Source organism: Callithrix jacchus, chromosome 8 (genome assembly GCF_049354715.1).
Source record: "Callithrix jacchus isolate 240 chromosome 8, calJac240_pri, whole genome shotgun sequence".
Taxonomy (NCBI): Eukaryota; Metazoa; Chordata; class Mammalia; order Primates; family Cebidae; genus Callithrix; species Callithrix jacchus.
In genome coordinates, this window is record NC_133509.1 from 32,163,851 (window position 1) to 32,188,664 (window position 24,814).

At 39.9% G+C, this 24,814-nt stretch overlaps 1 protein-coding gene across 6 annotated transcripts in view; it reads left to right on the forward strand.

The window, feature by feature from the left end:
* The window catches only part of CTDSPL2 (CTD small phosphatase like 2), a 106,100-nt gene that overhangs the window by 19,626 nt on the left and 61,660 nt on the right, over positions 1–24,814 (forward strand). For all 6 annotated transcript variants that reach the window (XM_035259524.3, XM_002753404.7, XM_035259529.3 and 3 more), the window contains one exon: positions 15,483–15,692. In XM_035259524.3, the coding sequence (XP_035115415.1) occupies positions 15,507–15,692 (186 nt within the window). In that variant the 5' untranslated portion in view covers positions 15,483–15,506. The remainder of the gene's footprint in view (positions 1–15,482; positions 15,693–24,814) is intronic.

Consider the following 24,814-nt stretch of genomic DNA (forward strand, 5'->3'; position numbering starts at 1 on the left):
TACAGTGGGACCCTGGCTCAATAAAAGATTAAAAAATTAGCTGGGTGTAGTAGTGCATGCCTATAGTCTCAGCTACTCTGGATGGAGGTTGAGATGGGAAGATTGCTTGAGCCTGTGATGTAAGTGAGCTGTGAACCTGCCGCTGTACTCCAGCCTGTATGATAGGGTGAGACTGTCTCCAAAAAAGAAGATATTGCTTTCCAATTCCAGAGTTCTTGTCTCTTACTCTTTTGGAAACCTTTGGATTAGATGAAGATCTGCAGTTTTGTTAAAAACTGTTTTAAAATTTCCGAGAGAGATCCAAGTTGGCCGATTAGCAGAAGCTCAGGATTGTGGCTCCCAGTGAAAGCGCAGAGAGTGAGAGGACGCCACACTTCCAGACGAATTTTTGTTGCCCATGGACCAGGAGATTCCCAGCGGAGTAGCCCCACGGGTCGCCAGCAACTCTTTTGGCCAACATGGCTGTTTTGCCAGGACCCCGGCACAGCGGTTCACAGTACGGAGTATACGGGACTGGGTGCCCTTTTAGTTGCTGTTTGGAGCTCCGGGAAGGCAGAGTCGCCCATTCAACTGATTGAAGGGGGTACTGAAGCAGGGAGCCGGACCAGGAGATTCCTAGCGGAGTAGCCCCACGGGTCGCCAGCAACTCTTTTGGCCAACATGGCTGTTTTGCCAGGACCCCGGCACAGCGGTTCACAGTACGGAGTATATGGGACTGGGTGCCCTTTTAGTTGCTGTTTGGAGCTCCGGGAAGGCAGAGTCGCCCATTCAACTGATTGAAGTGGGTACTGAAGCAGGGAGCCAGACCGGGAGATTCCTGGGCAGAGGAGTGCCACGAATCTCAACACCGCTGTTTCAGCTGGCGCAGTGCCTCCACAGAAAAACAGCAATTGGAAGCGCTGAAGATTGAGAGTTTCACAGCAAGCACAGCTGAACCTGGGAAGGTCCAGCTCTGTGGGGGAGGGGCGTCCACAGATGGAAAACTAAGAAACAGAAAAATCTTAATCACCAACAAGCTGGACATCCACTCAGAGACCCAATCTGAAAGTCAGCAATTATAAAGATAGCAGGTGGGTAAATCCACAAAGATGGTAAGAAACCAGTGCAAAAAGGATGAAAACACCCAGAATCAGAATGTCTCTCCTCCTGCAGGGGATCGCAGCTCCTCATCAGCAACAGAACAAGGCCTGATGGAGAATGAGTGTAATGAATTGACAGAATCAGGCTTCATAAAGTGGATAATAAGAAACTTCTGTGAGCTAAAATAACATGTTCTAACCCAATGCAGAGAAACTAAGAACGTTGAAAAAATGCTTGATGAAATGCTAACAAGAATAGACAATTTAGAGAGGAATATAAGTGAATTAATAGAGCTGAAAAACACAATAGGAGAACTTCGCGAAGTATGTACAAGTTTTAACAGTTGAATTGATCAAGCAGAAGAAAGGATATCAGAGGTTGAAGACCAACTTAATGAAATTAAATGAGAAGACAGGGTTAGAGAAAAAAGGCTAAAAAGGAATGAACAAAGTCTCCAAGAAATATGGGACTATGTGAAAAGACCCAATCTACGTTTGATAGGTGTACCTGAATGTGCTGAAGAGAATGAATCCAAGCTGGAAAATATTCTTCACGATATTATCCAGGAAAACGTTCCCAACCTAGCAAGGCAGGACTATACTCAACTCTAGGAAATATAGAGAACACCACAAAAATATTTCTCAAGAAGAGCAGCCCCAAGGCACATAATCGTCAGATTCACCAGGGTTGAAATGAAGGAGAAAATGCTAAGGGCGGCCAGAGAAAAAGGTCAGGTTACCCACAAACAGAAGCCTAACAGACTCACAGCAGATCTCTTAGCAGAAACTCTACAAGCCAGAAGAGAGTGGGGGCCAATATTCAACATCCTGAAAGAAAAGAACTTTCAACCTAGAATTTCATATCCAGCCAAACTAAGCTTCATAAGTGAAGAAAAATAAAACTTTTTTGCGAACAAGCAAGCACTCAGAGATTTCATCACCACCAGGCCTACTGTACAAGAGCTTCTGAAAGAAGCATTACACATAGAAAGGAACAACTAATATCCACCATTCCAAAAACATACCAAAAGGTAAAGAGCATCACCATAATGAAGAACTTACATCAACTAATGGGCAAAACAGCCAGCCAGCATTAAATGGCAGTATTAAATTCATATATATCAGTATCAATCCCAAATTTAAATGGACTAAATGCACCAATCAAAAGAAACAGACAGGCAAATTGGATAAAAAGCCAAAACCCATCGGTATGCTGCATCCAGACCCATCTCACGTGCAAGGATACACAAAGACTCAAAGGGATGGAGGAAGATTTACCAACCAAATGGAGAGCAAAAAAAAAAACCCAAAACAACAAAACCAATAAAAAGCAGGAGCTGCAATTCTCGTCTCTGATAAAATAGACTTTAAAGTAACAAAGACCAAAAGAGACAAAGAAGGATATTACATAATGGTAAAAGGATCGATGCAACAAGAAGAGCTAATGATCCTAAATATATATGTACCCAATACAGGAGCACCAGATACATAAGGCAAGTTCTTAATGACTTACAAAGAGACTTAGACTCCCACATAATAATAGTGGGAGACTTTAACACTACATTGTTGATATTAGATCAACGAGACAGAAAATTAACAAGGATATCCTGGACTTGAACTCAGACCTGGAATAAGTAAACTTAATAAACAGTTACAGAACTCTCCACCCCAAATCCACAAAACATACATTTTTCTCAGTATCACATCACACCTATTCTAAAAGTGACCACAAAATTGGAAGTAAATCACTCCTCAGCAATTGCATAGCATTTCACAGGTTTAAATGAAATATTGATTGGCTGCTTCTTGGTTATTTTTCTCCCTTATTCTTTCCTGTCTCCATTGTTAAGCACATTTATTGGCATAAAAGAGGTTTTTTTTTTTTTTGAGACGGAGTTTCGCTCTTGTTACCCAGGCTGGAGTGCAATGGCGCGATCTTGGCTCACCGCAACCTCCGCCTCCTGGGTTCAGGCAATTCTCCTGCCTCAGCCTCCTGAGTAGCTAGGATTACAGGCATGTGCCACCGTGCCCAGCTAATTTTTTGTATTTTTAGTAGAGACGGGATGGTCTCAATCTCTTGACCTCGTGATCCACCCGCCTCGGCCTCCCATAGTGCTGGGATTACAGACTTGAGCCACTGCGCCTGGCCTAAAAGAGGTTTTGAATACCCATTTTTAGACTGCATTCTAGCCTGGGTAGTAGAGCAAGATTCCCGTTCTCTCTCCCTCTTTTTCTTTCTCTTTTTTTCTCTTTTATTCTTTTTTCTTTCTTTCTCTTTCTTTTTCTTTCTTTCTTTCTAAAAAAAAATTTTAAAACTGTGTTAAAATTTCCTAACATAAAACTTACCATTTTGACCATTTTAAAGTATATAGTTCAGTGTGGTATTAAGTACATTCACCTGGTTGTCTCCTATCTGTCTTTAGGACTTTTTCATCTTCTCAAACTGAAATTCCCATCTTCATTAAATAGTCCTCAAGGTTCATAATGTATGTCAGAATTTCCTTCCTTTTTAAGGTTACATACTACTTAATTGCATGTATGTACCACATTTTGTTTATCCATTGATGGACGCTTGGGTTGTACCCACCGTTTAGCTATTGTGAAAAATGCTGTGAATGTGGGTGTACTGTGTGAGTCCTTACTTACAGTTCTTTTGGATGTATACCTAGAAGCAGAATTGTTGGATCATATCACAATTCTGTATTTAAGTTTTTTGAGGAACTGCCATGCCGCTTTCCACGGCAGTTTTACTATTTTACATTCTCTCCAGCAAGGCACGAGGATTCCAATTTCTTCACATTCTTGCCAGCTCTTTTTATTTATTTTTTTAATAGTAGTCATCCACATGAGTGTGAAGTTGTATCTTACTGTGGTTTTAATTAGCATTTCCATGATAATTAGTGATGGCAAGCATGTTTTCATGTGCTTACTGTCTATTTGTATATCCTCTTTGGAGAAATGCCTATTCAGGTCCTTTGCCCAGTTTTGAATCCAGTTGCTTTTTTCTTTCCGATTGTAATGCTTTATGTATTCTAGATATGAACTCCTTATGAGATACATGATATGCAAGTATTTTTTGCAGTTCAATGGTTTGCCTTTTCACTCTGTTGATAATGTACTTTGTGGCACTAAAAAGTTAAAAACAAAAATTTTTAAGAGGTGGGGTTTTACTCTGTCACCCAGGCTGGAGTGCAGTGCTGCAATCATAGCTCACTGCACTTTTGAACTCCTGAGTTCAAGGGATCCTCCCACCTCAGCTTCCTGAGTAAGTAGTAGGTAGTTAGGACTGCAGGTGTACACCACCATGCCTCACTAATTTTTTTAGTTTTTTAGGGGTGGAGTCTCACATTGTTGTTCAGACTGGTCTCAAAATGTCCTTACACCTTAGCCTTGCAAGTAGGTGGGATTATAGGTGTGAGCCATGGCACTTGGCTTAAAATTTTTTCGTTTTGACACCCAATTTATCTGTTTTTTCTTTTATTATGTGTGCTTTTATTGTCATGACCAAGAAACCATTGCCAAATTCAGTGTCATGTGCTTTTCCCATATACACACATGCACAAATTTCTTTGACAAAGGGTCTCATTTTGTCACCCACATTGGAGTACAGTGGTGCAATCTCAGCTCACTGCAACCTCTCTGCCTCCCAGGCTCAAGTGATCCTCCCACCTCAGCCTACCAAGTAGCTGAGACCACAGGCACACACCACCACACCTGACTATTTTTTTTTGGTAGAGATGAGGTTTCACCATGTTGTTCAGGCTTGCCTTGAACTCCTGAGCTCAGGTGATCTACCTTTCTTGGTCTCCCAAAGTGGTGCTGGGATTACAGGTGTGAGCCACCATGCCCAGCCTATGTTTTCTTCTTTCTTAGCTTTTATGTTTAGGTATTTGATCAATTTTGAGTTGATTTTCTATATAAGTGTCTAGCTTCTGTTTTGTTTTTTTTTTTTTCTTTTAGATATAGTTTTCCCAGCACCAGATATCTATAGCTTTAGTAGGGGTACAGATAGTTTTGGTGTTGAGATATGGAACATATTTTTTCATGTTATTTATCTAATAGAATAGGTTCTAGATTTTGCATTTTTCCTTTTCGAGACAGGGTCTCACTCGTTGCCCTGGCTGGAGTTGAGTGACACGATCACAGCTCAGTGCAGCCTCCACTTCCCTGGCTCAAGTGATCCTCCCACCTCAGCCACTGAAGTAGTTGGGACTATAGGTGTGCACCACTACACCTGGCTGGTTTTTTTTTTTTTCCCTTGAGGTGGAGTTTTGATCTGGCTGTTTTTGTTTTTTTTTTTCCCTTGAGGTGGAGTTTTGATCTTGTTTTTGCTTTGGTTAGAGAGATTGAATTAAGAGCATTTTTCAATTTGAGTGTTTTAGATTTTTAGGAAAAAAAGAGAACTGGAGGTAGCCTATAAATATAATTAAGTTACTTAGTTTTACTTTTTTTTTTTTTTTTTTAACTTAAAAGTAGCAAACATTTTAAATATTAAATTCTGATTTGGAAGACTTAGTCCTATAGGCACTCTTTGTACACTGGTAGTTCAAACCACTTTTCCAGATAGCAGTTTGTTAGTATTTCTAGAGATACTACCAAATGTTAACAATCTTTGAACTTGTCAAGTCACTTTTATTTTTTTGGAGACAGAGTCTCTCTCTGTTGCCCAGTCTGGAATGCAGTGGCGTGATCTTGGCTCACTGCAACCTCCACCTCCTGGGTTTAAGTGATTCCCCTGCCTCAGCCTCCCAAGTAACTGTGACTACAGGTTCACGCTGCCATGCCCACCTAATATTTTGTATTTTAATAGAGATGGGATTTTACCATGTTGCCCAGGCTGGTCTTGAACTCCTGAGCTCAGGCAGTCCACCCTCCTTAGCCTCCCAAGTGCTAGGATTACAGGTGTGAACCACCACACCCAGCAGTAAATTCACTTCTAAGAAACCATCTTAAGGAAAGAATCAGAAATGTAGACTGAAATTTATGTGATTATTTCATTTGAGGTGATGTTAGTAATTATGGAAGTTTATTTTCCAACAAGTCAGTGACAGAATCTGTTTTAATTTATCTGTATGTTGAAATATTACCTTACCATTAAAAATAATTATTTTTTGAGATGGAGTCTTGCTCTATCATCCAAGCTGCATTGCAGTGGTGCAACCTTGACTCACTACAACTTCCACCTCCTGGGTTCAAGTGATTCTCCTGCCTCAGCCTCCAGAGTAGCTAGGATTACTGGCACCTGCCACCATGCCCAGCTGATGTTTATATTTTTAGTAGAGATGGGGTTTTACCATGTTGGCCAGGCTGGTCTCGAACTCCTGACCTGAGGTGAATTGCCCGCTTCAGCCTCCCATAGTGCTAGGATTACAGGTGTGAGCTACCTCATGTGGCCAATATTCTCAGGGTTTTAAAACAACATTGGTAAAATATAGTAAGAGCCGGGCGTGGTGGATCACAAGCTCAGGAGTTCAAGACCAGCCTGGCCAATATGGTAAAACCTCGTCTCTACTAAAAATACAAAAAAAATTAGGCAGGCATGGTGGTGGGCACCTGTAGTCCCAGCTACTTGGGAGGCTGAGGCAGGGGAATTGCTTGAATCTGGGAGGTCAAGGGTGCAGTGAGCTGAGGTCACGCCACTGCACTCCAGCTTGGGCGACAAAGCAAGACTCCATCTCACCAAAACAATGCACGCGCGCACACACGTATGTATGTATGTATATATAAATAAATGGAGAAAAACATGTAATACAGGTAGTGTAAGTATAAATATTGATTAAAATATTTATACATATTAAAACAAGCAGAGTAATATACCCACATTTTCAGTCATCTGTAGGTTAAGGAATTACGGAAAGTTTTTTTTCTTTATGTTTTTCTGTCTTTTTGGGTTTTTTTGGTTGGTTCGTTTGGTTTGGTTTGGTTTTTTGTCAAAAAAATCAGTGTACTCCCCAGGGAGCCTTTTCGTTTCTTGGTTTTTGTTGTTGTTTGTTTGTTTTGGAGACAGGGTTTCAGTCTGTTTCCCAGGCTGGAGTGCAACGGTGTGACCATGGCTCCCTGCAGCCTCAACCTCCCAGGTTCAGGTGATCCTCTTATCTCAGCCTCCCAAGTAGCTGGGACTGCAGGCGTGCACCATCACGCCCATATCATTTTTTTGTTTTTATTTTTTGTAGGCACAAAAATTTTGCTGTGTTGCCCAAGCTGGTCTAGAACTTCTGGGCTCAGATTATCCTCTCACCTCAGCCTCCCAAAGCTTTGGGATTATAGGTGTGAGCCACCACGCCCTAAAGTTTTAAAATGATGTGTATTTTTTAATCAGAGAAAAGGGTCAATGTGTCCACCAAAAATAAGAATTTTTCCAACTCTTAAGGGATAGTGATTTTTGTTTTATATAAATAATTACATATATCTCTCACTAGATTGTTGTAAGCCTAGCAAATGATTAATATGTTTTCACTGAAGTTTTTCCCCTTGAGTTTGTCAATTACTATTTCTATCATGTCTTATAATTTTTTGTTGAAAACTGGCCATTTTAGATAATATTGTAGCCACTCTGGATTCATTATGTTTTCCTTTCCGTTGGTTGTTTAGTAGTAACTTCCATAGGCAGAAAAAAATCTATGAAATTTATCTCCCTGCAGTATGTAACCACTGATTGCTCTGCTTAATTTTTTTGTTCGTTTTTGAGTATTTTTGCTTTTATTTTTAAGCCTGACTTACTAAAGCATACCTTCCTATATATTTGCATAGCCTAGTGGTCAGCTAATGATTGGACTAATAATGATCTCAAACATCTTAAACACAGATCTCAGCTGTAAAATTTTTGAACTAGTAAATTCACTTACCTATCTTAAGGAGAGAATCAGAAATGTAGACTGAAATTTATGTGGTTATTTCATTTGAGTTGATGTTGGTAGTTATGATGAAATAGTTTATTTTTCAACAAGTTAGTGACCAAGTAAATTGTGAGACATTTATATTGAAATATTACATGACCATTAAAGTAAAATTTTGTTAAAAAGATACATACTCCTATGACATTAGAGGGTGTTTCCTTTCTTCAAGGCAAAATCTGTTTTGGTTTTTTTCTCTTTAGATTATTTTTGTCTCTGATAAAATTTCTTTTTAATGGTGTCATTAAATATGTATTCTTTTGTCTGCCATTGTTTAGCATGTCTGTGAGATTATTTCTTATTGTTTATGATAGAAGTACTTGTTCCTTTCTGATGTTGATTAGTATTCGCTTGTATGAAAACACCACAGTATTCATCTTCCAGTATTCATCTGGAGCATTTTGTTGTTTCCAGTTTGGAACTAGAAACAGACTTATTGTGAATAATGGTGTAAGCAACATTTTTGTAAACATATATTGTGGACGTATTTACATTTCTTTTGGATAACAATTTAGAAGTGAAATTACTGGGTCAAAGAGTTTGGTGAATGTTTATTAGAAATTACCCAATTTTATCAAAAAAAACATATGTCCTTACCAGCAGCATATGAGACTTCTTTTTATTCTCCATCATTGTTACTATTTAAATTTGTCATTCTTTTAAATTTTTGCCATTTTAGGAGATGTCAGTTGGGGGTTTTTGGCATGTCTTTGGGGTCTTAACTTAAAATTCTTATGAGTAATATTGAGTATGGTTTTTTTTTTTTTTTGAGACAGAGTTTCGCTCTTGTTACCCAGGCTATAGTGCAATGGCGTGATCTCGGCTCACCGCAACCTCCGCCTCCTGGGTTCAGGCAATTCTCCTGCCTCAGCCTCCCGAATAGCTGGGATTACAGGCACGCACCACCGTGCCCAGCTAATTTTTTGTATTTTTAGTAGAGACGGGGTTTCACCATGTTGACCAGGATGGTCTCGATCTCTTGACCTCGTGATCCACCCGCCTCGGCCTCCCAAAGTGCTGGGATTACAGGCGTGAGCCACCGCGCCCAGCTGAGTATTATTTTTTATGCTATCACCAGTCATCTAATTTTTATGAAATATTTTCTCTCATCTTTGCCCATTTTTTCTGTTGGCTTGGTCTTATGATGTAGGACTTTGTATATTCTACGTACAGGGTCTTTGTGATGTGCCTTTTGTGAATATTCTGCCAGTTTGCTCCTCGCCTTCTTATCTTTCTAATGATGTCTTCTGGTAGACAGGAAGTTTTTAATTTTTATGAGGTCTAGTTTATCCAGTTTTTTCTTGATGATTATTCTTTAAACAAGACCATGCCATTTTCAAAGAGGTAAGTTTCACCTTTTTTCTTTTTAATACGGATTTCTTTTATTTTTCTTGCCTAATTGCCTACTTACAACTTCCAGTAAAATGTTGAATGGAAGTGGTGTGAGACGCTATCCTTATCTTGTTTCTGATATTAGAGGGACAGTATTCAGCCTTTTACCATGCATAATAGGTCCTATGGGTTTTCGTAAATACCTTTTTATTATGTCAAATAGGAATATTATTTTATTCCTGTTTATTCTTCATTTGTTGATTTTTTTTTTTTTTGAGATGGAGTCTTGCTCTGTCACCATGCTAGAATCCATTGGTTCGATATTGGCTCTTGGGTTCAAGCGCCAAGAGCCTCCTGAGTAGCTGGGACTACAGGCTCACGCCACCACGCCTGGCTTATTTATATATTTTTTTTGTAGAGATGGGGTTTCATCATGTTGGCTGGGATGGTCTCGATCTCTTAACCTCATGATCCGCCCATCTCGGCCTCCCAAATTGTTGGGATTACAGCGTGAGCCACCGCACCCGGTTGATTAATGTGAAAGGGTGTTGGATTTGATCAAATGCTTTTTCTGCATTAGTTGAGATGATTATGTGTAGTGTGTGTGTGTGTGTGTGTGTGTGTGTGTATGAGAATGAGATGGGCTCTCACCCAGGCTGTGTCACCCAGGCTGGAGTGCAGTGGCACTATATTGGCTTACTGCAGCCTCAGCCTCCTGGACTCCAGTGATCCTTCCACGTCAGCCTCCCAGGTAGCTGGGGCTACAGGCATGCTCCACCATGCCCAGCCAGTTTTTGTATTTTTTGTAGAAACGGGGTTTCCCTGTGTTGCCCAGGCTGGTCTTGAACTCCTGGGCTCAAGTCATTCTCACCTGCCTTAGCCTCCCAAGTACTGGGATGATAGGAGTGAGCCACTGTGCCCAGCCTGCTGTGAAGTCAGACATTGACTTCTCATATCTGTGAATGTTCTAGATGGCATCTGTTTCCAACAGAAAGCTCTTTTGTGTACTTAGAAAATCCGTTGTTTAACCACCTTCATCAGTGGACTTAGCCATAACTTGCCTTCATTTTTCTATCAGTACCTGCTGCTTCACCTCACCTTGCACATTTATATTATGGAGACAACTTCTTTCCTTAAACCTCATGAACAAATCTGTTCTAGCTTCAAACTTTTCTTGTGCAGCTTTTTCACCTCTGGATTAGCTTTGTTTTAAGGGAATGTTGTGGATGGTTTGATCTTATATCCAGACTACTAAAACTTTCTCTGTATCAGCAAGAAGGTTGCTTTGCTTTTCTTGTTGCCCAGTCTGGAGTGCTGGGGTGTGATCTCAGCTCACTGCAACCTCCGCCTCCCAGGTTCAGGCTATTCTCCCGCCTCAGCCTCCTGAGTAGCTGGGATTACAGGCACCCATCACCACACTTAGCTAATTTTTTTCTGTTTTTAGTAGAGATGGGGTTACGCCATGTTGGCCAGGCTGGTCTCAAACTCCTGACCTCAGGTCATCCACCTGCCTTGATCTCCCAAAGTGCTAGGATTATAAGCCCAAGCTACCACGCCTGGTGGCATTTTTAATTTCCTTCAGTAACTTTTCTATTGCATTATAACTTGGCCAGCTGGCACAAGAGGCTTAGCTTTTGGCCTCTCTCAACTTTCAACATGCCCTCCTCACTAACTAAGCAGAATCATTTCTAGCTTTTGATTTAAAGTGATAGATGTTTCATTCTTCCTTTCATTTGAATACTTAGAGACATTGTAGGTTATAATTGGCCTAATTTTTAAATTTTCTTGTCTCAGAATATGGAGGCTTAAGGAAAGGGAGAGAGATGGGGAATAGATGGTCAGTGGAGCAGTCAGAATACAGTTGATTAAGTTCACCATCTTATATGGATGCAATTTGTGGCACCCCAAAATTTAAAAAGTATCGTCAAGGATGACTCATCGTAGATCACCGTAACAGATAAAATAATAATGAAAGAGTTTGAAATGTGAAAATTACCAAAATGTGACACTGAGACATGAGGTGAGCGCATACTTTTGGAAAAATAGCTCCAAAAGACATGTACGCAGGGTGGCCACAATCCTTCAGTTCATAAAAAGCACGGTATCTGTGAAGTGCGTTTAAACAAAGTATGCCTGTACTGCCATATGATTTCAGCCCTTTTAAAGGTATTAAGGCTTGTTTTGTGGTCTAACATATGTTGTACCATTCTGAAGAATGTTCCATGTGTAGGTTGAGAGTATTCTGCTGCTAGAGTGTTCTATATTCTATGTAATGTAACATCTAGAGAGTATTTCAGGTCTTTTTTCTTGTTGATCTTTTATCTAGTTCTTTCTGCTACTAAAAGTGAAATATTGAAGTCTGCAGCTCTTTTTGACTTCATTTCTGACAGTGTTTCATCATATTTTGGGGTTCTATTATGTTTACATATATTTAGAAGTTTTTTCCCCCCTCTCTGTTGCCCAGGCTGGAGTGCTATGGATGCAATCTCGGCTCACTGCAACCTCCGCCTTCTGGGTTCAAGCAATTCTCCTGTCTCAGCCACCTGAGTAGCTGGGACTACAGACACACGCCACCACGCCTGGCTACTTTTTTTTTTTTTTGTATTTTTAGTAAAGACTGGGTTTCACCATGTTGTCTAGGATGTTCTCAATCTCCTGTCCTCATGATCCATCTGCCTTGGCCTCCCAAAGAGGGGGATTACAGGTGTGAGCCACTGTGCCCAGCCTATATTTAATTTCTAAGTGCTGCTTGTTACATCAGAAATTTTGATATGTTATTATTATTTTGTTTATTTTTTCATTCAAAATATTTTGTGTATCCCTTGTCATTTCTTTTTTGACTCATGATTTATTTGTATATTTTCAAATTTCCAAGTATTTAGTACTTTTAAAGATTTTTTTTATTGATTTATAGTTGTGGTTAGAGAACGTACTTTGTATGCATTTATTCTTGAAATTCATGGCATCTTGTTTTATCGTTCAACCTATAGATCTCTCTTAGCATTCCATGTACAATTAAAAAGTATGTTTTCTTTTTTTGTTGTTATTGTTTGTTTTTGTAGATGGAGTCTTGCTCTGTTGCCAGGCTCTGGAGTACAGGTGGCATGATCTTGGCTCATTTCAACCTCTGCCTTCTGGGTTCAAGCTATTCTCCTGCCTCAGCCTCCCAAGTAATTAGGATTACAGGCACTCGTCACCATACCCAGCTAATTTTTGTATTTTCAGTAGAGATGGGGTTTCACCATGTTGGCCAGGGTGGTCTCAGTCTTTTGACCTTGTGATCCATCCACCGACCTCCCAAAGTGCTGGGATTGCAAGTGTGAGCCACCACACCTGGCCAGTGTTTTCTTTAATTGTTTTTTGAGTGGTCAGTTTCCCAGATTAATAAGGGCTTGACTGCTTTAGCGCTTTCAGACTTATAAAGTATATCTTTTGCAATCTACTTATGGAATGGGCAAAAACTTCCCACTTCTGCTTTCTTTTTTGAATATTCATCTTTCTAGTAAATACTAGTTTGTTATTTTTTAGTTCAAAGGACCTTTCTCCTAAGCTTTCCCAGAACGATCTAGTGTTTTATGTGTACAACATGGTGAGTAAATAAACTTACCTGCTATGTATATGTATATATTTTTTGCTTTTTGAGGGCAGAGAGATTATAATTTTCTTCTTTTTTTTCCCCCCATTCAGACATTACAGTAAGTGTTTAAATTTTAATGAGCTGACCCTCTTAAGACTGGGTTACTTTATATGTCTTCAGTCTTTTAAGACCTACTTTATGTCAGTATGTTGTGTTGTGATCTTTATGATTTCAATTTCATGATTGTGGGTTTAAGATAGGTTCACCATGGCCGGGCGCGGTGGCTCAAGCCTGTAATACCAGCACTTTGGGAGGCCGAGGCGGGTGGATCACGAGGTCAAGAGATCGAGATCATCCTGGTCAACATGGTGAAACCCCGTCTCTACTAAAGATACAAAAAATTAGCTGGGCATGGTGGCGCGGGCCTGTAATCCCAGCTACTCAGGAGGCTGAGGCAGGAGAATTGCCTGAACCCAGGAGGCGGAGGTTGCAGTGAGCCGAGATCGCGCCATTGCACTCCAGCCTGGATAACAAGACTGAAACTCCGTCTCAAAAAAAAAAAAAAAAGATAGGTTCGCCATTAGATATTTTTCAAAAGGCACTTATAAAAAAATTCACAGAAATTGATTTTAAAAGCTTTAAAAATTTACCCCATGTATTTGCTACAGTAATTTTCATTTTCTGGGGAGTTCTTTGCTGAATAGCAAAGGAATTCAGAGGAGGAAAAAAGGAATATTTATTTTATTTTGGGATTGCAGTTTATACCCAGCACCGTTGGGTTTTAGAAAACACAGTTATTGGTAAAGGTATTTTGGGACTCCTCTGGTGAATCCTTTGAGTTTGGGAGTGTCTTAGGTCAGTTGGGCTGCTATAACAAAAATACCCGAAACTTGGTGGGTGAGTTATAAACAACAAATTTGTTTCTCACAGTTATGGCCATTGAGATGTCAAAGATCAAGGTGCGGGCAGATTTGATGTCTCGTCTGCTTCCTCATAGATCACTGACTTTTTACTGTAATGTCATAGTGGAAGGGGCTAGGCATCTCTCTGGGGCCTCTTTTATAGGGGCACTAACCCAATACATTCCAGCTCTGTCTTCATGACCTAACGTCACAGAGGCCTCACCTCTAAATACCATTGCATTAGGGATTAGGTTTCTACCTGAATTTTTGTGGGGAGGGGGAGGGGACACAAAAAATTTGAGGTAGACACACACAGACATATGTAGTTTCTGTTTGTTTTTTTTGAGACAGGGTTTTGCTCGTGTCACCCAGGCAGGCTGGAGTGCAGTGGTGAGATCTCTACTCACTGCAGCCACTGCCTCCCAGGTTCAAGTGATTCTCCAGCCTCAGCCTTTCCAGTAGCTGGGATTACAGGTGCCTGCCACCAAGCCGAGCTAATTTTTGTATTTTTATTAGAGAAGGGGTTTGACCAGGTTGGCCAGGCTAGTCTTGAACTCCTGACCTCAGGTCATCCAACCACCTCAGCCTCCTAAAATACCGGGATTACAGGTGTGAGCCACCATGCCCAGCCTATAGTTTCTACTTTTGAAAAAGCTTTTCTTTTTTTATTTTTTCAGTGATGTTCTGTTAGTAAAAACAACTTCTAAGACTAATCTTTGCCAGGAATTTCTGTAGCTTTAGAGTTTAGGGTGCTTAATTGGAGTTAGAATGTTCTGTGAATGTGTCCACTGTAGTGAATAGCTTTATTGTCCTTTGCACATTATAGCCTTTCCTAATTTTTTTTTCATTTTGAGCTTCAGGATAGTAAGGTAAATATATTTTTTATACATGTGATTAAACATATCTAAGTTTGCACAAATTAGCCATGACTGGAGTAGGATTAAAATTCACATCTCTTAATTCTTAGTTTAGTATTCTTTGTATTCTGTTTTACAGATTGTAATTCAGGTATGTCTCTAACTAATTGTAAGTGTTGGGACAATTTTGCCAAAATTAATTGTCTTACCTTTAAAACGAGGGAGCTCGAGTAAATAGACTCATGTATTCTTCCTGATGTGAATTGTTTTAAAAGTATCATTAAATGTGGTAAGATAGGACTCTCAAAATGATCCAAATTCTGTTGTTACACGTATATTATTGATGATTATTAGAATTGTGCTCATGGGTTTAATGAATTCATTGACATTAATTTTCCACCACCTGCTGAGTTCCAGAAAAGCAAAACCTTTCCTCATCTTGTTTATTATTTACTCAATGCTTACCTGGTCCAGTGCCTTGAATGTGACAAAGTATGGTATAAATATTTGTTGAATGAATGATTAAACAAATAGTAATGTTGGCAGGCAGTATCGTATTATGGAAAGAGCATGCACGCTTTGGTGTTACCCTTACTTTAGATCATATGTATATTACAGTATTTCAGAGGTTGTTGGGAAGGTTACTTGGGATAATATAAATAAAATATATATAATGCCTTTTACTTAAAATGTTAGTTTCTTACTGCAGTCTCGTAGATTCTAGGACTTTTGTTTTTTTAGCCAAGATATTTTTATTATATAAGCTAGGTATATTTGGGTACAGCAGGTTAAATTTAATAACCTTTAATGTTTTTATTACATTTACTATTTTTCTCTTACAGTTTTACATGTGGCACCCATAAAAGATGAGGCTGAGAACACGGAAAGCTTCTCAGCAGTCAAATCAAATCCAAACACAACGCACTGCCAGAGCAAAGAGGAAATATTCAGAGGTTGATGATAGCCTGCCTTCAGGAGGAGAAAAACCACGGAAGAATGAAACCGGCTTGTTGTCTTCAATTAAAAAATTTATTAAAGGAAGCACACCTAAGGTAATGATTTTATCACATACTTTCATATCATTGAAAGTGAAAATTAGCCGGAAACGGTGGCTCACGCCTGTAATCCCAGCACTTTGGGAGGCTGAGGCAGGTGGATCACAAGGTTCAAGAGATTGAGACCATCTTGCCAACATGGTGAAACCCTGCCTCTACTAAAAATACAAAAATTAGGTGGGGGTGGTGGCATGTGCCGGTAATCCCAGCTACTCAGGAGGCTGAGGCAGGAGAATCACTTGAACCTGGGATGCGGAGGTTTCAGTAAGCCGAGATTGTGCCACAGCACTTCAGCCTGGCAACAGAGGGAGACTCTGTCTCCAGAAAAAAAGTGAAAATTATGACATTTTTCTCTAAGCATGTGTAGATGAGAAATCTGATAATGCACCAAAAAAATTTTGGTGTTAATTTTACTTCTAAGAGTTTTACATGCGGAATATTCAATGGCAATTTAAGAAGAACATTATTTATTCCACTGAACTAATCCACTTAGCCGTCTGCTTTTTCAACATAGCATTATGGGAAGCAAAATAAATTTTTCCTTGTTCTTTTACTTGAGTTGTGTCTTTTACTTTCATTTTCTTTCAAAGAAAAGTTAAGGTTTCTTGTTAATATTATTCACTGTGTAGGGATGTGATGTTTCTCATCTATTCTAACATTTTTATGATCAGTTCTAACATTTGTATGATGAAAATATATTGCTTTGTTAAAGAGAAAACAACATTACTAAAAGAAAGAATGGACATTGACCAGGTGTCATATACTCCAGATTCATATGCTGGACCAACTTGAGGTGACCCAAAGAGAGAATCATTTACCCCTCTGAGCCTCAGGAAGATAGTAAAATGGCACTGACACCAACTGCTTCATCTGTCTCAAGAGTTGTTTTCAGATTAGGTGGTACAACAGATAGAGAAGCAGTTTGATCAACCTTAATGCACTCTATCATTGTATAGTATTATTCGTTGTGTGTGGATTTTTTTATGACTTTACTATTTTTGTGTTCTTTCTTAGAATAATTATTTATATGGTAAATTTTTCATTATAATGGAAGTTTATTACTTTGTTGAGCAGGAAAGTAAATTACTGGTTGACTTGTTCACAGGAATAGGTTTTGTTGTAATAGAATTAACAAAGCCTAATTACCGTGAATCACCAGGCAAGATTTGGAAGTATTCGTTGTTTGCACAGCGTTTTAAATTTTGTTTTGGTGATTTTGTGTTTTTGTTTCTAATACTATAATTTTTTGTTAATTTTAAGTAATAAGAAATTTTAAGAAGTTTCTGGATTTATGTAAACTGAGAAAATATTATAGTATTATAATAAAACAAAGATGAAATATCTTTCATGAACCTGAATTTCTCTGAATTCCTAATGGGTTATCATCATCTTCTGTTGATAGGAACCTTGCTACATATCTTTACTTCATTCTTCTGAGCAGCTCTCCTTGTCATAAAGTACCTCCTCATCTTTTTGCTTTCTCATGTTACTTTTTTGTATTTTTTCACTTGAAAATAGATACTGTGTTCCCTTATATGTGCAAGTAAAAAAGCTCAGTCATTATCTAGGGCAGCTATTTTTAGTTTCCTTATATGATGTTATATGGTATTTATCATCAGCTTGATTACCTTTATCTGTTCTTCATGAAATATAAGTTGGGTGCGGTGGCTCACGCCTGTAATCCCAGCACTTTGAGAGGCCGAGATGGTCGATCACAAGGTCAGGAGTTTGAGATCAGCCAGGCCAGCATGGTGAAACCCCATCTTGACTAAAAATACAAAAAATGAGCCAGGTGTAGTGGCAGGCTCATCCTGTAATCTCAGGAACTCAGGAGGCTGAGGCAGGAGAATCACTTGAACCCAGGAGATGGAGGTTGCATTCAGCTGAGACTGCGCCATTGCACTCCAGCCTGGGCGACAGAGTGAGACTCTGCCTCAAAAAAAAAAAAAAGATAAAAACCAGAAGTGAAGATAGGTTTTTGTTATTTCTTCAGAATTCTATTCATGTAGTTGACCCTTGAACAGTGTGGGGTTTAGGGATACTGACCCCCCACTGTGGTTGAAAATCCACATACAACTTTTGACTCTTCAAAAACTTAAGACTAATAACCTGCTGTTGACCAGAGCCTTACTAATAATGTAAACAGTCAATACATATTTTATATGTTAATGTGTATTCTATATTGTGGTTTTTGGACAGGATCTTAACTCCACTGCCCAGGCTGGAGTGCAGTAATACTATGATAGCTCACTGAACCCTTGAACTCCTGAGCTCAAGAGATCCTCCCATCTCAGCCCGCTGAGTAACTAGGACTACAGGCATGTACCACCGTGCCCAGCTATTTTTCTCTTTTTTTCTTAAGAGATGAGGTCTCATTTATGTTGCCAAGGCTGGTTCTGACCTCAAAGCAGTCATCCCACCTTGGCCTGCCAAAGTGTTGGTCTTAAAGGCGTGAGCCATTTCACTTGGCTTTGTACTGTAGTCTTACAGTAAAGTACGCTAGAAAAAAAGAAAATGTTATTAAGAAAATCATAAGGAAGAGAAAATGTGTTTACTGGTTAAGTGGAAGTAGGTCCTCATAAAAGTCTTCATCCTCATTATCTTCTAAGCTGAGGAAGAAGAGGGAGTGTTTCTGTCGCAGAGGTGGCAGAAAATTTGTGTATTAATGTGCCAATACAGGACCTGGCACGGTGGCTCATGCCTGTAATCCTAGCACTTTGGGAAGCCGAGGCGGGTGGATCACAAGGTCAAGAGATCGAGACCATCCTGGTCAACATGGTGAAACCCCATCTCTACTTAAAATACAAAAAATTAGCTGGGCATGGTGGCGCATGCATGTAGTCCCAGCTACTCAGGAGGTTGAGGCAGGAGAATTGCCTGAACCCAGGAGGCGGAGGTTGCTGTGAGCCGAGATCACGCCATTGCACTCCAGCCTGGGTAACAAGAGCAAAACTCCCATCTCGGCGGGGAATGTGCCAATACAATTCAAACCCAGGTTGTTCAAGGATCAGCGTACTTCTTTTGACAGTGGATTGTTTTTTCACTCCAATCCAGGCTCTTGTGCAGTTGTGCAGTCACAGTTCACTGCGGCCTTGACTTCCTGGGTCAGGTGATGCTCCCACATTAGCCTCCCAGGTATCTGAGACTACAGGCTTGTGCCACTGTCTGGCTAATTATTTGTAACATTTAGTAGACGTTGGACTTCACCATCTTGCCCAGGCCGGTTATTCTCCTGCCTCAGCCTCTCGAGTCCTGAGTAGCTGGGACTACAGGCGCCTTCCACCATGCCTGGCTTATTTTTGTATTTTTAGTAGAGATGAGGTTTCGCCATGTTAGCCAGGGTGTCTCGAACTCCTTCCTCAAGTGATGGATCTGCTCACCTTGGCCTCCCAAAGTGCTGGGATTACAGACATGATCCACTGTGCCCGGCTGTCTTATTTATTAATTAAGATTTTTGGATAAGGTTTTTCATACAGATACAAATTCACTTAATTTTGCTGAAATTCAACTCAGATTTTAACAATCACATTCTATAAGATGATTATTGAAATTGATACTTGAATGCTTTACTAAGATCGGAGTGAAATCACAGCTGTCTTTTCCGAGACAACTGACCCTATGTTAGGAGTAAATAATAAGGTTAGTTTGTCACGTATTAGTCTTCATGAGCATATACTGGCTTCTAATTATTGTTGCTTTCTTATCTACAGTGTCATAAACCATCTTCTTAGTCACATATTCTAAAATTGTGTTGAGTATCTAGGCAATGCTTGCTTATGTATGCATCTTAAATAGAGTGTCATTTCTTTTCAAAATTTGGGTAGGAATTCACAGCTAAAACATTGAATATTAACCATCTTTTGATATTTTATAGATGAAAACAACTGAGACTTAGTGAATTTAGGTAACTTGCAGTATCGGTAGTAGCAGTAACAAACAAACAGTAATAGTAGTAATAACCTACCCAGGTTAAAAAATAGTGAATATCAATACCACAGCCCTTACTTTGTCTTTTTGTTGTTTTTTTTTTTTTTTTTTTTGAGACGGAGTTTCACTCTTGTTGCCCAGGCTGGAGTGCGGTGGCAGGATCTTGGCTCACTGCAACCTCCGCCCCCTGGTTCAAGTGATTTTCGCGTCTCAGCTTTCTGAGTAGCTGGGACTACAACAAGTGCGCACCACCATGCCTACAACAGCCCTTTCTTATAGTTACTGAGCAGTTACTATTTGCCAAGCACTGTCCTCAGTGTTTAAAGTGTAATAATTTAAGCCTTACAAACCATATGAGATAGGTGTTACTTATATATTACTAATGAGGAAACAGAGGCACAGGGAGGGTAAATAACTTGTGCAAGGTTGCTTAGCTTTAAGTGGCAACACTGGAGCCCAGTTTACTTGGCTCCAGAGCCTGTACTCCTAACCACTGTATACTACTGCATCTCCATTAAGTGACACTGCTGGGATTTAAACCCAGATATATTTAACTGATACCTGCATTCTTTCTCCTTTATTATTCTGTCAAAGTGGCTGGATGCTGTCTAGAAGCCCAAGATCAAGATGTTGGCCAATATGGTTCCTTCTTAGATCTCTGTTCTTGACGTACAGATAGTTGCCCCTCACTGTGCCCTCCCACCCCTCACATGGTCAGTCTTCGATCTGTGTATGGTCTGTGTCTGCATCTTTACAGACACTGGTCTTACTTCTTCAGGAGGCCACCCAAAGAAAGAAATCTCCCTCGTGTGTGTGTGTGTGTGTGTGTGTGTGTGTGTGTGTGTGTCAGAGTCTTCCTCTGTCACCCAGGTTGGATGAAGTGGCACCATCTCAACTTATTGCAGCCTCCCATCTCCTGGGTTCTAGTGATTCTTGTGCCTCAGCCTCCTGGATAGCTAAAATTACAGGCATGTGTCACCACACCCAGCTACTTTCTGTATTTTTAGTAGAGGTGGGGTTTCACCGTGTTTCCCAGGCTGGTCTTGAACTCCCGACCTTAAGTGATGTGCTCACCTCAGCTTCCCAAAGTGCTGGGATTACAGACATGAGCTACCCAACCTGCCCAAGAATACCCTTTTAACTTAATTAATTTTTGAAGGCCCTATCTTCAAATATGGCCACATTCTGAAGTATTCAGGTTAGGGCTTCAACATAAACTTTGGGGTGACACAGTTCATTGTGAGTGAAATCTTTGATCACTTTCTTTCTTTTTTTTTTTTAAAGAAAGAATAAAAAAGGAATGAAGGAGAGGAAGACAGGAAGAAAAAGAGAGAGAACAGGAATGTTGTTTTATTCTAAATATGGGTATTGAAAACTTATTTTATGCCAATAATTGTGCTTAATAATGGCCGATCAATATTTTATTTAAAGCTATGAGTAGGTGCGGTATGATACTGATAAGAATGTATATTTTATGTATTTAAAGTGGAGAGTTCTATAAATGTTTATTAAGTTTATTTGTTACGGATCTGAGTTCAAGTCTTGGATATTCTTATTAATTTTCTGTCTCATTGATCTATCTAATATTGATGTTGAAGTCTCCCACTATTATTGTGTGGGAGTCTAGGGAGGCTAGGTCTCTTTATAGGTCTTATGTATCTGGGTGTTCCTGTATTGGGTGCGTATATATTTAGGATCGTTAGCTCTTCTTGTTACATTGATCCTTTTACCATTATATCTTTGTTGCTTTAAAATCTATTTTATCAGAGGCGAGAATTGCAACTCCTGCCTTTTATTTATTTATTTATTTTTGCTCCCCATTTGGTTGGTAAATCTTTCTCCATCCCTTTATTTTGAGTCTTTGTGTATTCTTGCATGTGAGATGGGTCTGGATGCAGCATACCATTGAATTTTGGCTGTATCTTTTGATTAAGGGATTTAGTCGATTTAAATTTAGGATTACTGCCATTTGATGTTAGTTGGCTGTTGTATTTATTCGTTGATGTAAATTCTTCATTATCTTGATGCTCTTTTTGGTATATTTTTGGAAAGGCTAATACTGGTTGTTCCTTTCTATGTGTAATGCTTCTTTCAGAAGCTCTTGTAAAGCAGGCCTGGTGGTAATAAAGTCTCTGAGTACTTGCTTGTACATAAAAGATTTTGTTTTTCCTTCAGTTGTGAAGCTTAGTTTCGCTGGATATGAAATTCTGGGCTAAAAGTTCTTTTCTTTAAGGATGTTGAATATTGGCCCCCACTCTCGTCTGGCTTGTAGGGTTTCTGCTGAGAGATCTGCTGTAAGTCTGATAGGCTTCCGTTTGTGGGTAACCTGATCTTTCTCTCTGGCTGCCCTTAGTATTTTCTCCTTCATTTCAACCCTGGTGAATCTAACAATTATGTGCCTTGGGGTTGCTCTTCTTGAGGAATATCTTTGTCGTGTTCTCTGTATTACCTGGAGTTGAATATTGTCCTGGCTTGCTAGGTTGGGAAAGTTTTCCTGAATAATATTGTGAAGCGTATTTTCCAGCTTGGATTCATTCTCTTCATCGCATTCAGGTACACCTATCAAACGTAGATTAGGTCTTTTCACATAGTCCCATATTTCTTGAAGACTTTGCTCATTCCTTTTTATCCTTTTTTCTCTATTCTTGTCTTCTTGTTTTATTCCATTAAGTTGGTCTTTGACCTCTGATATCCTTTCTTCTGTTTGATCAATTCGGCTATTAAAACTTCTGCATATTTCGCTAAGTTCTCGTGTTGTGTTTTTCAACTCCGTTAATTCATTTATATTCCTCTCTATATTGTCTATTCTTGTTAGCATTTCGTCAAACCTTTTTTCAAAGCTCTTAGTTTCTTTACATTGGGTTAGAACAAGTTCTTTTAACTCCCAGAAGTTTCTTATCCACCTTCTGAAGCCTACTTCTGTTAATGGAACACAGTCCTTCTCCATCAGGTTTTGTTCCCTTGCTGATGAGGAACTGTAATCCCCCGTAGAGGGAGAGGCATTCTGATTTTGGGTATTCTCAGCCTTTTTAGGCTGGTTTCTTCCCTTTGTTATAAATTTATCCGTCGTCTTTGCAATTACCGCCTTTCTAATTAGGTTTCTGAGTGGACGTCTAATTTATTGATTCCCAGCGCCGGAATCTGAGCAACCCACTGCGCCGGCCAAAAGGCGGTGTAAGACTGATGATGCTGTTCTGCCCCGGGGATCTCCAGTATGGCTTCCTTCTTGAGTCCGTAATAGTCGACTCTGCCTTCCCGGAGCTCCAAAGGATGGTCAGAAGGGGAACCAGTCCCGTTTATTCTGCATCAAGAGGCGCAAGCAAAACTGCTGCGCCAGCCACAAGAGTCGCACTGGCGACCCGTGGGGCTCCTCCGCTGGGAATCTTCTGGTCCGTGAGTGACAGAAATTCGTCTGAAAGTGTGGCGTCCTCTCGTTCTCTGCGCTTTCACTGGGAGCTACAATCCTGAGCTGTTAGTGATCAGCCATCTTGGATCTCTCTCTGATCACTTTCAAATACAGATTTCGTGATTCAGAGACTTGAGATCTATGAAATTATCAGGAAGATTATTCAGGATTTGTTCATGTGCAACCTTTCAGCTTTTTAGCACAGTGAGATTTCTAATATGTAATTGAAGGCCTCACACTAAAATACATTGTTTTGTACCATGAATCTTTCTATATTTTTCCAAGTAGGGCATTTCTAAAGTTTTCCCCATAACAAAATGATGTTTTCCCCTATTCTTAACTGAATGTTGTGATAGTTAAGGATGATAAATTTCCGTATGAATGTAATTTTAATGAAATACTGAAATATTATCTCCTAAATCATTGTTTTTCAACCTTTTAACTGTGGTCTACAAAAAGAAACACATGTTAATCCTTGCATGTGAAATAGGAATCACTCTTATATATGTGATGTGCTCTGATTTTTCTTTTCTGTTTTGTTGTTTCTTCTTCTAATGATGATTGTATGATTGTATTAATTTAAATTGATTTGATAACCCATTGATGGGTTGCTTTTCTGTTTTTTTTTGAGATGGAGTTTTGCTCTTGTTACCCAGGCTGGAGTGCAATGGCGTGATCTCAGCTCACCGCAACCTCCGCCTCCTGGGTTCAGGCAATTCTCCTGCCTCAGCCTCCTGAGTAGCTGGGATTACAGGCATGCACCACCATGCCCAGCTAATTTTTTGTATCTTTAGTAGAGACGGGGTTTCACCACATTGACCAGGATGGTCTTGATCTCTTGACCTCGTGATCCACCCGCCTCAGCCTCCCAAAGTGCTGGGATTATAGGCGAGAGCCACCGCGCCCGGCCCTGTTTTTGTTTTTTTAGACAAAGTCTTGCTCTTGTCCTTCAGGCTGGAGTGCAATGTTGTGATCTCGGCTTACTGCAGCCTGCACCTTCTGGGTTCAAGCGATTCTCCCACCTCAGCCTCCCGAATAGCTGGGATTACAGGCACTTGCCACCATGCCCAGCTAATTTTTGCATTTTTAATAGAGTTGAGGTTACACTGTGTTGGCCTGGCTGGTCTCGAACTCCTGACCTCAGGTAATATGCCCACCTTGGCCTCCCAAAGTACTGGGATTACAGGCATGAGCCACTGTGCCCAGCCAATGGGTTGCATTTCTTAGTTTGAAAAACATGATTAAATAAAGACTTTTGTTCTAACACTTTAACTCTGATTTGCCAAACTTTCATTTGGGAATCTTCCTCTTTACTACAATTAAACTCCACTTGTTCTCTCTCTCTTTCTTTTTTTTGATGGAGACTCACTCTGTCACCCAGGCTGGAGTGCAGTGGTGCGATCTTGGCTCACTGCAACCTCCACCTGCTGGTTTTAAGTGATTTGCCTGCCTCAGCCTCCTGAGTAACTGGAATTACAGGTGTGTGCCATCATGTCCAGCTAATTTTTTCTATTTTTAGTAGAGACCCCTGGGGTTTCACTATGTTGTCCAGTGTGGTCTTGAACTCTTGACCCCAAGTGATTCACCCACCTCATCGTCCCAAAGTAGGATTGCAGTTTTGAGCCACCATGCCCTGCCTAATTACGTCTCTTTAGATGTGTTCTTTAACAAGTGGATTAATTGAAGTAATTTACCACTTATTATACAATGAAAAAAAATTCAAACTCACTGGTTGAATTTATTGAGAAAATGACAGTTTAAAATTCATTTGTTTTCATTTATTCTC